At 36.7% G+C, this 12,724-nt stretch overlaps 1 protein-coding gene across 3 annotated transcripts; it reads right to left on the reverse strand.

The window, feature by feature from the left end:
* Positions 1-5,774: 5,774 nt before the first annotated feature.
* LOC308693146 (uncharacterized protein) lies at positions 5,775-12,537 on the reverse strand. 3 transcript variants are annotated; one of them, XM_081369922.1, is made up of 12 exons: positions 12,447-12,516; positions 12,131-12,177; positions 11,763-11,850; positions 11,537-11,671; positions 11,348-11,452; positions 11,087-11,211; positions 10,757-10,893; positions 10,575-10,668; positions 10,148-10,480; positions 9,881-10,061; positions 9,358-9,485; positions 5,775-9,262 (listed from the first exon to the last, which is right to left on the reverse strand). In XM_081369922.1, exons 3-12 carry the CDS (start codon positions 11,842-11,844, stop codon positions 8,939-8,941), a joined length of 1,644 nt encoding a protein of 547 aa, XP_081226048.1. In that variant the 5' UTR covers positions 11,845-11,850; positions 12,131-12,177; positions 12,447-12,516; the 3' UTR covers positions 5,775-8,938. The 3 variants fall into 3 exon arrangements, with proteins under 3 accessions (XP_081226048.1, XP_081226049.1, XP_081226050.1); XM_081369923.1 differs by lacking the exon at positions 12,131-12,177 and having other exon boundaries at positions 12,447-12,537; XM_081369924.1 differs by lacking the exons at positions 12,131-12,177; positions 12,447-12,516 and having other exon boundaries at positions 11,763-11,978.
* Positions 12,538-12,724: the final 187 nt, after the last annotated feature.

A 12,724-nucleotide genomic window follows, 5' to 3' on the forward strand; every position in this document is an offset into this window, starting at 1 on the left:
CCATTTAATAAAATGCATCTTCTCTTGCCACAAATAGCCAGGGGTCTTGTGTCTCCAAAGGACTCGACAGCACCTGATCAGGACCCATGATCCTGCAGCACAAAAACCGCACCACTGGAAGAATTTTCCGAGGAATACACGGCAAATTGATGGTTGCAGCAATGACTTCACATGCCGCAGATGACTATTCCTTCAAACTCAGCAGGGAGTTCTTATTTATAACCAGAGTGTCAGTAGATATAATCATTTACAGACCAACGTGATAGAGCGCCAGCCAGATGTGTATGCACAGGCCTGCGACATTCAGTTCTGTAATTATGAAAAGACTAAGTCTCACTCATGGCATTGTAAAGACAGGCTTGGAGTGGAGCACCAGCCATTCCATTATGCAGTTTAAATGTGGATATTCTTTCATCTTTCATTTCGATATGAGGTTCCTAATGCTTTCCTAGGATGAGTCCAAACATGTTTGTTTGTTTTGTCATCTAAAGACCCTCTTCTTGCTTCCCACACTTTGGGAATTTCCACAAAGAAGACTGTGTGGAAAGACAGTTTCCATTAGGAGAGGAGTTAAATAATCACACTAGCTGCTCAATGCTCTCTCTTCAAACAAGCTTTGGAACGTAACACAGGTTTTGCTGGAACTGTCCCATCTGGAAGCCACTCGTTTGGGGCAAGAGACAAATGAGAGCTGGGCGAGGGGCCTGTCACGTAGGTGAACTTTGGGGTGTCCAAACAGACTAATAAATTCACCGCTATTTGTTTACCACAAGCGAGTGAATGCATGGTTGTCTTGTATAATGTGTTTAATTAAATTTAATTGTTTAATTTCCAGCTGTTATTGCAAATTTACATTTTTTAAAGTTTTAAAATAATTTATAATAATAATGGTTAATATTTATACTATAAACAAAAATGAATTGATGATTTATATTATATATAAAAAATATATACATAACATATAAAGGACATGCTGCTGCAAGAATATATTAAAACTCCTGTATAGCAGGTGGTGCTGGGGAGGAAGAAGGGTAAACAGAAGTTTTCATTATCGCGCAGCAGGGCGATCACAGGCTATAGGGTACGAAATATATGGAAGTACGTCTGGTTGATTAATGCCACAGACGTTAAAGGGACCAATCAGTGCTCAGAGTTTAATGCCTCAACTATATATTTGACTATTGTTCAAAAGTTTAGGTTCAGTAAGATGTGTAATGTTTTTGAAAGAAGTATTTACTGTTTTATTATATATATATATATATATATATATATATATATATATATATATATATATATATATATATATTTAAATCTTTTATGTTGGTGTCCCACTGAAAACTGAGAGATTTTAGCTTTAGCTCTTACTTATCCTTAATGCTCCTGAGCTTTGAAACCCAGCAAAAGTCCTTGGGATAGAGTTTCATCTCTGTTTTGAAGGTCTTACACAGTTGTCACGGTTTGCTGAAACAGGGAATGTGACGTGCATGTGCGGTGCAGATGTTGGATTCTTGGTGGAGATGAAAGTGTGGTGGCATTGGATTGGCATTCTGTGCCCACTCAGACCTCCCTGAGCTGTTTACTCATACACCCACCCGACGGATCCAATCCTCATTAAAGTATCACACAATGAGAGTGGGTCTACAGACATTGCTTATGGATTGAGTCCTGTTCTCCATTTGTGCTTTTACTCCAGGGGGTGAAGTGCTCTCACAGAAGCACACATGTAAGGGGATACCCCCCCCATCCAGGATCCACAGACCAAAGCTGTGCAGACAGATATTTCCACCATATGCAAGTGACTCAAACCAAGCCAAAATGACTTTTGAATATATAAATCCCTCTTTATGTTGCTCTGAAATAATGATCAAGCTCCAGAATTCAAATCTCATCCATATTGTATGCAGCTTGTGGAATGAGCCGTCATTCAAACATTCTTTTTACGTTTTTCTGCCAAGTTCTGTAAACGGAGTTCTTGAATCATGTTAATTCGGTGATTTCACACAGAATCCACTGAAAAGTTATTCAAAGAACATGATTTATAACCAGGGGACATCTTTTTTTTTTCTTTTTTCTTTTTTATCTGAAACAGATTTGCTGATGTTTGAAACAGGAGTAGGATGTGTTTTCGAGAGCTGAAGAGCTCAATGTCCTTACTTTCATTATATCTTACCACCACCAGGAAGAGGATTTGAACGCTTAATTATAGAATTAATCAAGTTTAAAACACAATTCAGTGTCACAATTGTAGTCATTTGCAAACAGGGCTCAACAAGGATGTCCGAAATCTTACTGTTTTAAAGCTTATGACACTATTTGCTCTCAGTATGGCACTTGTTAACCTTAAATCTTCCTGAACCTGTGCAAAACCTCCTTTGTGGTGTGAATCCTCTCTGAGGAATTCTGCATTAGCAATCTTCAGACACATGTTTAACCCAAATACCACACAAGCATTACATAGGAAAACTTTCTTAGGATATTTTCTTAAGACAAACATTTCTTTGTCTTTGCTTTGAAAGAAGAGGAAATAAGTGGCAGAATGCTTTATTTTTATATTGTTTGCTAAGTTATTGTGTCATTGCAACACCTCATTGTGAATGTTTAGAGGAATTCAGTTTGAATGAATGCACCTGCAGATCTTTCATTCTTTACAGGCTCATTAGACAGAGCACATCCGTTAAGAGGCAGTCTGGGGGAAAACATACAAGATGTCTTTATGTGAAGGGTTATCACCTCATTATGCCTACATGCCTGTATTACATACTGTACATGTGTATGTGTGAGCTCGAAATCTTTGAACAGGGACGAACGCACACAGCAGGGGATGATGATTCTAAGATGGCATAGATGACGATTACAATGGAACAAAAACAGTGGCTAGACTCGTCGGTGCATGTCCTGCTCATCGTATTTCTGTCATTGCTCTACGTATTGAGACAACAAACCTCACGATCAAACACACCAAACGCCTGGCACGCAACGGCATTTGATTGCCACAAAATTGGGGAACTATACTTTGAAACTGCAGTTTCTGAAGTTCTACTTCAAGTGAAGCTAACCTTTTGAAAAAGTGAGAACTTTATAAACTATAATCACTGGCTTCTGCTACAAACTAAAGCTCCCCTTCTCTTATATTGAAATCCTCTGACATTTCTTTTTTTTAATTCTCGTTTTTTTAGACTTCTAATTCGTGACTGGTGTTTTGTTTCGCTCTATCCTCGCGCTTCTGCGTTCATCAATGCATCACGTGACGGGTCAGAGGTCACTCTTCCGCCAGAACTAGATTCACGTACGACTGTTACTGAAAGCCAGTGATTATACTTTAAAGTTACAAATAAGGATATTTTTCTTACAAAAAAAGCATCGCTTCAGATTTGGATTACTTTTATGATGGATGGATGTGCTTTTTTTAACAAGATCACAAGTCACTGTACTGGAAAAGTAGCTCTTACTGAAAAAGCTATACACAGCTGAAATCTGCTAAAAAAATTGTGAATAAAAGGAACAAAAGAAACATCCACCAATTTTAGTAGTATACGACAACAAAAGTTGAACAAGACATATTTTTAATTTTGCTTTTTTTGTATTAGTCCATGCTTAGCGGTGCCAATGTACCCAGTGAACAAAGGCCTGTTCCAGTGTATGCAGTGTGTGTGTGTGTGTGTGTATGCCTCTAAGAGCTAAATTAGTGAATGTCTTGTTAATGATTTACATAAGTATAAACTATAACCTTACCACAGGACTCCAAATGACACTTTGTACTACGAAACTTGGAAAGACTGTACAGTAGATGCATGATTTCCTTTCTAAAGAGAGTTTTTTTTAAAAAACTACGTAAAGCAAGACATTTTTTTCTGTCTGGTGGCAGATACAAAGATGTCAGGATTATTCTAATTTAAAATAGCACTAAACATTTTTTTTTTTTTTTGCAGCCAATGTTGATGCAAACATACAAAACAAAGTGAAGTAACAGCTGGTCAAACGGCAGTGACTAATATCCGTTCTCTCTCTTTTACCTCCTCCAAAGCTGTAAATGCTTTAGTTTAGCCAGTCACAAAAGGACATGTTTACCTGAACTTCACTCCAATACATCACCTGTATTGACCAGTGTCCTGACCCAGCTGACAGTGTTTACTCAAGACCACAGGCTGTCTATTTGCTTTCTCCTCCGGTGCAGCTCTCCAGCGCATGTGCCCAGAGGTGATGTGCTCCCTGAGGAGGACACATACTTGGGCCACCCAGCAAGAAACACATCACCTGGAAATAAGAGCTCTGATAAGCCACAGCTGTAGGAACTTCTGCTCAAGAGGTAATTCACGGTGTAAAATTGGCACTTCTAGAACCGTGAACATTTCCAGGTCTGGTGTATGGAATTCATTACTCTATAGTTTTGTTAGAATTACGCTTCAGATCGTCAGCGTCAAATAAAAATTCACTATCTCTCCGGTGACGTATGCAGGAATGCTATAAGAATATCATCTTACGTTTTGGCCACATAACAACATTTGCACAAAATTGCCTATTTTTGTTTAGTGAATAAAAAGTGTTTTTTTCCTCCTCAAGTATATGCTCCATATTCTCACTATATTATAAATGGGCCATAAAAGCTTGATGTATCAAATATGATACAATAAACACATAGCCTATACAAACTTTTTTGAGATTTTGTATTAAACTTAAACAAACTGTTCTATTTCTGACAATTATTATATATGTAAAGCTTTGTAGTATTAAATACACAGAATGTGCTGGAACCCATTGTGTTTGTACTGATTTTCTTCTTCTTCTTCCTTATTTTTGTTTGGTGTATGGGCGTCAAAACTAGGTAGTGCAATAACAAATCCACGAAGTTGAAAATTGGTATGCATCTTATTTGGTGGACGTCCTAACTTATAGACCAGGATGCTTAAAAAAAAACAAGGCCACCAGCAGTCAATCAAATTTCAGCAGCTAATAACAGCATATTTGAATGGCCTACTGTTACAAAAATGTATATTTGTACATTGAGTGAAAATTAATATATGTACCAAATTTAGTTAAAATCGGCCTCAAGGTGGCGCTATAATAAGCTACTTTACATTTGAGCTATTAACTCTGCAATTGTGTGTGAAGGAATCAAAATTCTTGTTTCTTCTGAATTTCTTGCTTTAAGCCTCAACAATAGCAAATCTAATTTTCTTTTAATTAACTCCTTGGCCGTTTGTCAGACCTTCACCAAACTTGACACACATCAGCTCTTTAGACCATGCTGGTAAAAAGCTAACAAAATGTTGATTATAGCATATGACTCATATGACTATTAGTCTATGTCGTGTGTACACAAAGTCCAAACTTCTCAAAGCTTTGTAAATATAGAAAACAAGTCATTCTGAGCAAACATGCTCTGTTTCATGAATTTCTGATGCTCGGGAGGATAACAGCTAATTCTAAATACACAGCAAATTCTGGTCTTTGGAATAAACTCCATGCGAGTTAAAATCAACTCAATTTGAGTGTACATGTGTGACCATCAAATAGACTCCAACGCAGAGTTAAAATAACTCCGCTTTTGGAGTTGAATTTTTAACACTTTTTCAGATTTAAAATAGAACTCTTTCTGGAGTTAAAATACAAATCATATGGAGAGTAATTGTAACTCTAAAATTGAGTTATTTATAATATGAACTCCTTAACAGTGTTAAAAATCAACACTTAAAAAATATTGAATTTAACACTTCGTTAACATTTATTTAACATAATATAATGTTTTATGTGAAAATGATATACTGAACGCCATACTCTCAACTCTGTGCTTTTATTTTGATCAAATTCATACATTTGGTTTAAAAATTCCATGTATGGACACACTTTAAAATAATATCTGTCATAAAATACTGTAAAATCTAACAGCAAAACATTTACATTTTATGACATTTGGGCATCAAAAGACTTGAAATGCCTTAATCTTTCCTTTTCTACCACTATCTTCCTTGGTAGGGTTTCGCTCGATTGAAAAGCATGTATAAAACAATGTCAACAACACATTACTTCATTATATAAAATCAAGACTGCAGGATTATAAAAAAAAAACATGTAGTGCAGTAGGATTGTGTAACCTGAGGTAGACACTTATACATCAGATGAAGTAACAATGAAAAACTTCACAGTGAACTCATTTAAATAAGAAATCAGAAAATACAACTGTCTGATACAATATAAAATTGTGAATCACACCCGTATGACATTTGGGCATCAAAAAAAAGACTTGAAATGCCTTAATCTTTCCTTGTCTACCACTATCTTCCTTGGTAGGATTTCGCTCGATTGAAAAGCATGTATAAAACAATGTCAACAACACATTACTTCATTATATAAAATCAAGACTGCAGGATTATAAAAAAAAACATGTAGTGCAGTAGGATTGTGTAACCTGAGGTAGACACTTATACATCAGATGAAGTAACAATGAAAAACTTCACAGTGAACTCATTCAAATAAAAAATCAGAAAATACAACTGTCTGATACAATATAAAATTGTGAATCACACCCGTATGACATTTGGGCATCAAAAGACTTGAAATGCCTTAATCTTTCCTTTTCTATAATCACTATCTTCCTTGGTAGGGTTTCACTCACTTGAAAAGCATGGAAGTGATCATGGAAACACGTTTTATGCTCAATCAAAACAAAAAATACTTTACCATTGTGTAAAATGAGTGCGGTTATTTTGCTGAAAAGTGGCATGTTTTCATCAGTACTTGTGCAAACAAAGAGTCCAACACGATACTCAACACCACAACATTTTATCCACTTTGTCAGATTGACTGTGGCTTGTAAATCAACTTGGAGATATGCAGTTAAATCTTCTGAAAATTCAAGTGTCTCAAGTGAACACATTTTGACTGGACCAGACTCAACTGCTTTTAAAGACAAGCATTCCCAATGATATGCTACTGCAAACTGGTGTTTATTTGCCAGCGATACAGTCAAATTCTTAAAGTTCTTCACAGAATCCTTAAAAAATTTATGCTTCGCTTCGAATCTCATGGTCCAGATATGAATGAGTGGTCCAATCTTTCTTATGCATCTTGGGTAGTGGACCATGAAATGATGTTTTGGAAGCAAGTTTTTTGATGGGTACAGTTCTTTGAAGAGTTTATGATGTTCAACAATAAGGTGCTTTAAATACACTGTCATCCCCTCAGTGATTGAGTAAGAGAACACAATGTTTATGATGTTTAACAACAAGAGTAGCAAGCGCCAGTGCAAATCCTCCTCTGGTACCAGGTCACCAAATAGCAAAGGTATGTTTGTGACTAAACACAGTGTTTGCGATGCATTTAAGCCTATTCCATTTCCTGCACAGTCAAGGTTAATATTTGTTGGCTTGTTTTTAGTTTCCAAATAGCCATAATTAAAAGCATACGTCCTGTTTAACAAGCTTTCTTTAGAGATGAAATGTTTAATTAGATATTCAAAAAGTATTTTTATCTCATATTGACCAACCCCTTCCAAAATATCATGCATGATATCAACAGCATAGTTTTCCGCTGTATTGAAGTACTGCAAAGTATTGAGTATGCTTTTCCTTTTAATGCCAAAAGAAGAGGTTAGTGTTGGATCATCTACCAAACTGGCATAATGCTGATCATTCAGTGCTGGTGATCTTAAAGTCAAACTTGGGTCATCCTCTGAGAAAACTGACTGAGCTGAAGATTTATCAATTAAGCAAAATCGACAAAAATAATTAGCATTAAATGATTCCAAAAACCCAAGAATGCTATGCATACCTAAGTTATCACCTGTAATTTGAGCAAGTGTGCCATGTACAGGTTGTTCAGCAAATGGAACAGCAACCCCAACAGTTTCTAATATGTTCAAGTCCCTTATTAAGGGTTTCAGCATTTCATCAATCCCATATTTCTTAACATCTTGAGCATGAAACAAAGATATCAAATGGATGTTCATGAGGGCAGAATTCACCTTTGGAGCGAGATTTCTGAGAATAAAGTAAAGGCAACCAACTTTATGTATACCTTTTTTGGACCCAAGAGGATTTGCACATTCAAAGTCATCATAGTATAATTGAATCTGGAGAGCAAACTTTTTAGTCGAAAATAAAGGATGATTTTTAAAGTAGCTACCATCACAGAAATCTTCATATATCTCAGACTGAGTACATGTTTGCATCATTTCACAAATGTTTTCATTTCTGAAAATGAACTGTAGTGTTTTCAAAATTGGAATATATATGAATTTATCATTAACAGGAACTTGTTCATAAGTTCCAGTTTTTTTATTTCTTCTGGTATCATACCTAACACCAAGGCGCAGTTCAACTGGCTCTACTACTCCCCATTTGTCTCTGAAATACTTCTTCCATTTGGTATCAGTGTTCAATTGGCTGAAAGGGTTGTCCACACTATTAAATAACTCTTCTATGGCTGGTCTGGATGGATTGTCATCTGTGACTAAGTTTAAAACATTGTCCTTAATATTAGACTGCAGATCTTCCACAAATTCCTCCAAATTCTCAATTGTGGAAAGAACTACAGTATTTGGTACACCACTCCCCAAAAGCTTGGCTACAATGGACGCACACATATCTTTCCGATGAGTGGATACTGGAGGGCCTGCTTCAACATTTTGGCACTGAGATGAAGTAGAGGCTATTTCATCATTCAAGGAATGAGAATTGGGTTCTTCATTGTCACAAGGGGTGGAAGGGGTCTCGTGAGGAACACATCTGTCACCAATTGAAGAATGTATCTTAATGAGATGTCTCCTAAATCCAGAATAACTAGAGAACTGCAAGCAACAGCCTGCTTGACCACATTTAAGTCTTATATTTTTCCCAGGATACATTCCATGAATTAGTTTGAGGTGCCTGAACAGAAGCAAAGCTGAACCAAAGGATGAAGTGCAGAGGAAACAACTTAACATTTTGGTTGAATAATACAATTACTGCTTGTTTAAGAGCTTTGCTCTCAGCTCTTTGACTTTTGGAGTTTCTTCAGTTGTACCTATATCAATATTGTACACAGTTGTCTGCAAAAATGTGTACAGGCTGGACAGAGCATCATCATACTTCACACTGAAAACAAAATGGGACTTGAACAGCTCGTCAAAAGCACCCAAGGATGTACATGACTGACAAGGCAAGAGTTTTTTGTCCAAGACAATGTAAAAGGTGAAAACCTGTGCTTTCGAAGTCCCTGAGGCAAGAAGGTATGGCTGAGGGTTTCCTTCAGTGGTCAGGAGATGATCATCAAGGCTTTGGAATGACTGAAACACAACACAAATGTCTCTTTATAAACAATTTGTTTAAAAATAGGCATCAACTACAATATTTGGAGTAGGATAGTGTTGTCTTAACAAACCTTGTGAAATTTCACCAGATGATCTGTTGCGTCTCCAACACTGATCTTCTTGGGACGCTTTCTTCCAGCTGGTTGTGGAGTGAGAAGATGCAGCAGGACAAGTAGAGAAGCCATGTCGCTGTCCCATTCTGGAGACAGAAAAAAACCTAGTTGTTTCAAAGTATGTTTAAGGCATCTCTAAGTTAGCCCTGTGAATTGTGTCTCATAATATATTAAAATGACGAAATATTAGTGGGGTAGTTTTTATTGTGTGCTGGAGAGCAAACTGGATACTGTACATGCCCAAAGCCAAGGGGACTTTTACTCTTACTATGTTCTTACACGCATCATGATTTTTTTAATGTAAAATTTATGAACAGCATTCACAAAGCATGAATTCATGAGCTTTCGTAATAAATTTCATTAAGAAATAACTGTGTTAAGTGTTTTTAGCAGACTTTTTGGGAAATAATCAATAAAAACTTTTTAACCAGAAGATTGATCGACTCAAGTAACAACATCACTATTTTGATGATGACTGTACCTGGATCATCAGTAGTGTCAGATACTTCATTCAGTGCAGCTTTCAAAAGCTGTTTTAGGAGAGCAGTCTCTTTAAGGTTCCTGGCCTCCTGGATTACTTTTTCTTTAAAACTGGTGTTCCATTTTTCCAGGAACCTTGAAGCAACCTCTGCTCCAAACATCAGTGAGAAGTCTTGCAAAATCTAATTAAAAAAAGAAAAGACAACCATTCAGACATCTAATGTAATGTAATATTTGATACAATTTTGCATTCTTATTTAATACTTACCAGTCCTTTGACGTCCAGGAAACGAGGAAACATTTGTAGTACATCAGATGAGCGCTGAGGGTCATGGAGAATCTGCTGACGGTTGTGGAAAGTTTCTCTCATCTTCTGGAACACTAAGTCACGGTCAGTTGTGTGGTGGAGGAGAGACACAGCTTCCATACATTCATCCCCCATTCGCTGGTCATCTATGGTTTCAATCGTTCTTGATAATGTGGGACCTCCATTTAGCTCCACTCTGTTGTGTGATGTAGAGGAGGTTTTGGATTTACGTTGGACGGTCTTTATACGCCACTCAAGAAAGCCTTTGTTGCTCTGAATGTCATAGAAATGTTCCTGGGGGGGAGCAGTATATTATGTTGGACAAAATAATTCAATTGCAGTGGCTCAAGAGTATATAAGATGTTTATGGTCCGTTGGGCAAACTTACATATCCTTTTTTGGAGTATGGGTCTTTCAAAGATGGGAACAGAGACACAATCCCAAGGGCATGCAACTCCTTTGTTGCTTTACTAACAGCTCTCCTGCAAAGATGAAAACATTTGTCTTAAGATTCTTGTCTGATTTTTTTTTTTTTAAAGGAAAAAGTAATGTCTTCTTGAAGCTTCTTACCCTTCTTTTTCATGCATGTGAGCTACAATAATGTTCACCATTAACCGCCTTGTGGAATCTTTCAAACTCCCAGTCTCTTCATACTCTTTAATCACAGTCATCCCTGCTGGCTTTGAAGTGAGAATTTGCTTTACATTCTAAAACAAAGAAAAAATTATTTAGAAAAAATACAACCAATCGTGGACCTGTTTTTTAAACATTTTTTTATCTCAATCTAATGACCTTATACACACATACCATTAAATACTTTCAAAATGCATTTATTTTCCAAAAGTCATGTCTAAAACATAAGGTCTATTTGTATGCAAGTTAAAAAAATACATTTCTCACATGGGCACCGTCCATTGAAGGTTGCAATCCAGAAACACTGCTGCTTAAACTGCCAGAGACAGAGAATGTATTTGTCAGACTTGGGGAGGAGGGCCCTTCAACCCCTTGCTGCAGGACAGTCAAATCTGAAGATCACAAAAACAACACAGTACAGTATGAGGCATTTATAATCTAAGAGCTGCTTCAGCAAAACTATTATGTACCAAGGTGGATATTCCCAGGGTCAGACAAAATAATCACATTACATATAACTCTGCTTACCACAAGTAGTGAGAGTAACATAATCTGTCAGATTTGAGGAGGCGTCAAACTCTGTCAGGTCTGAGAAGTCAGCAGAGTTCTTGAATGTTTCAGCAAATGGAATTTCTGAAATGCACAAATTTTGTCTCTGAGTTGAGATACAAACTCTCAAAATATCTATAAAACAAAACAAACAGTCTAATGTCCTACCATCATCAGTGTGGATGAAAAAACACATTTCTTTGGTCGTTGCAAGTTCTGGAAAGACATCCTCATCCACCTCTATGCCATGGTCATCTGTGACTTTCAATGTTGTGTTCTCTGGTATCAGAAACTTTTGCTGGACTACACCATAACATCAACAACATGTTATTCACAAAACAAAATACTATTATTTACTCTTTATTACCTGTATACTAATAAACATATAACTCACCTGCACTGAGAAAATCTGAGAAACAAACTTCTTCCAGTTTTACATACTTTTTCTTCCCTCCACATTGCACTATTATCAACATCGTGACCTGACATTAAAGAGAAAACATGTAATTTATGTTAACTGCTAATGTTAGTGTGATTGAAAATGCAAAAAAAAAAATGTTTAAGGTGAAAACATGCACTTTTTAATGGTCACGAATCTAAAACGCTTATCATTACAATTCAAACCGTTGCAGGCCAAACGTTACACTTTCACGGCTCAAATATCTTATTATCCGGGGTAGACACTGCTGTTAGGACGTCTGTAAAACACATGCTAACAGCGTTTGGCTGTATAAAGTGTATTAACGTTAGCTGCTAACTTACCTTGCTCGTCGGAAGCTCAACAGAAGGTTTCTTGAGTTGAGTCACCACTTAAATTTGACGGCAAAAACAAAACTCATTTTCAGAAACACGGTGTGAAAGACGGTTAGCTAATGTTAGCTCGTTTTAAATCAAAGGGGGGGAAAAAACTCATAAAACAGGCTAACAGTTAACAGCCACTAAGTTCAACACCAAGTTCGCCACGGTCATTGACGTTAGTACACACACATATAACGTATCAGCTACGACAAAACGTGTTTCTGTCAGAAAATATCGAACTTTTCGATTTTTTTTTGGTAATAAATACGTTTTTACATACCTCACGGCGGATCCATTAGACCTTGTGCTGCACCATGGGTCGTGACTCGATCGTGTGGCGCACTTTGAAATATTTAACTCCAGATGAGTGTAAAACACGCTTCTGAACACCATTGAATAAACTCCAAAATACAACACAAACAGGGAGTATCCCTTAACACAAACTGTATTCAGAGTTAAAAAATAAACTCCAAAAATCTAACTCTTTCGCACTTTTTTGCCTAACTCGGGATTTTTCAACTCCAGAAATTTGCTGTGTAGGCTAGGCTATCTATTTTT

The sequence above is a fragment of the Scardinius erythrophthalmus genome, assembly GCF_964197995.2.
Source record: "Scardinius erythrophthalmus genome assembly, chromosome: 7".
Classification (NCBI taxonomy): Eukaryota; Metazoa; Chordata; class Actinopteri; order Cypriniformes; family Leuciscidae; genus Scardinius; species Scardinius erythrophthalmus.

What these genes read in the sequence shown, in the direction of transcription:
- LOC308693146 (XM_081369923.1), bottom strand. Translation starts at nt 11,844, where the DNA reads ATGTTGATAATAGTGCAATGTGGAGGGAAGAAAAAGTATGTAAAACTG. An exon ending in TGACACTACTGATGATCCAG is followed by an intron (nt 9,486 to 9,880) that starts GTACAGTCATCA and finishes TTCTGTCTCCAG; the next exon opens with AATGGGACAGCGACATGGCT. An exon ending in ATCTGGTGAAATTTCACAAG is followed by an intron (nt 9,263 to 9,357) that starts GTTTGTTAAGAC and finishes GTTGTGTTTCAG; the next exon opens with TCATTCCAAAGCCTTGATGA.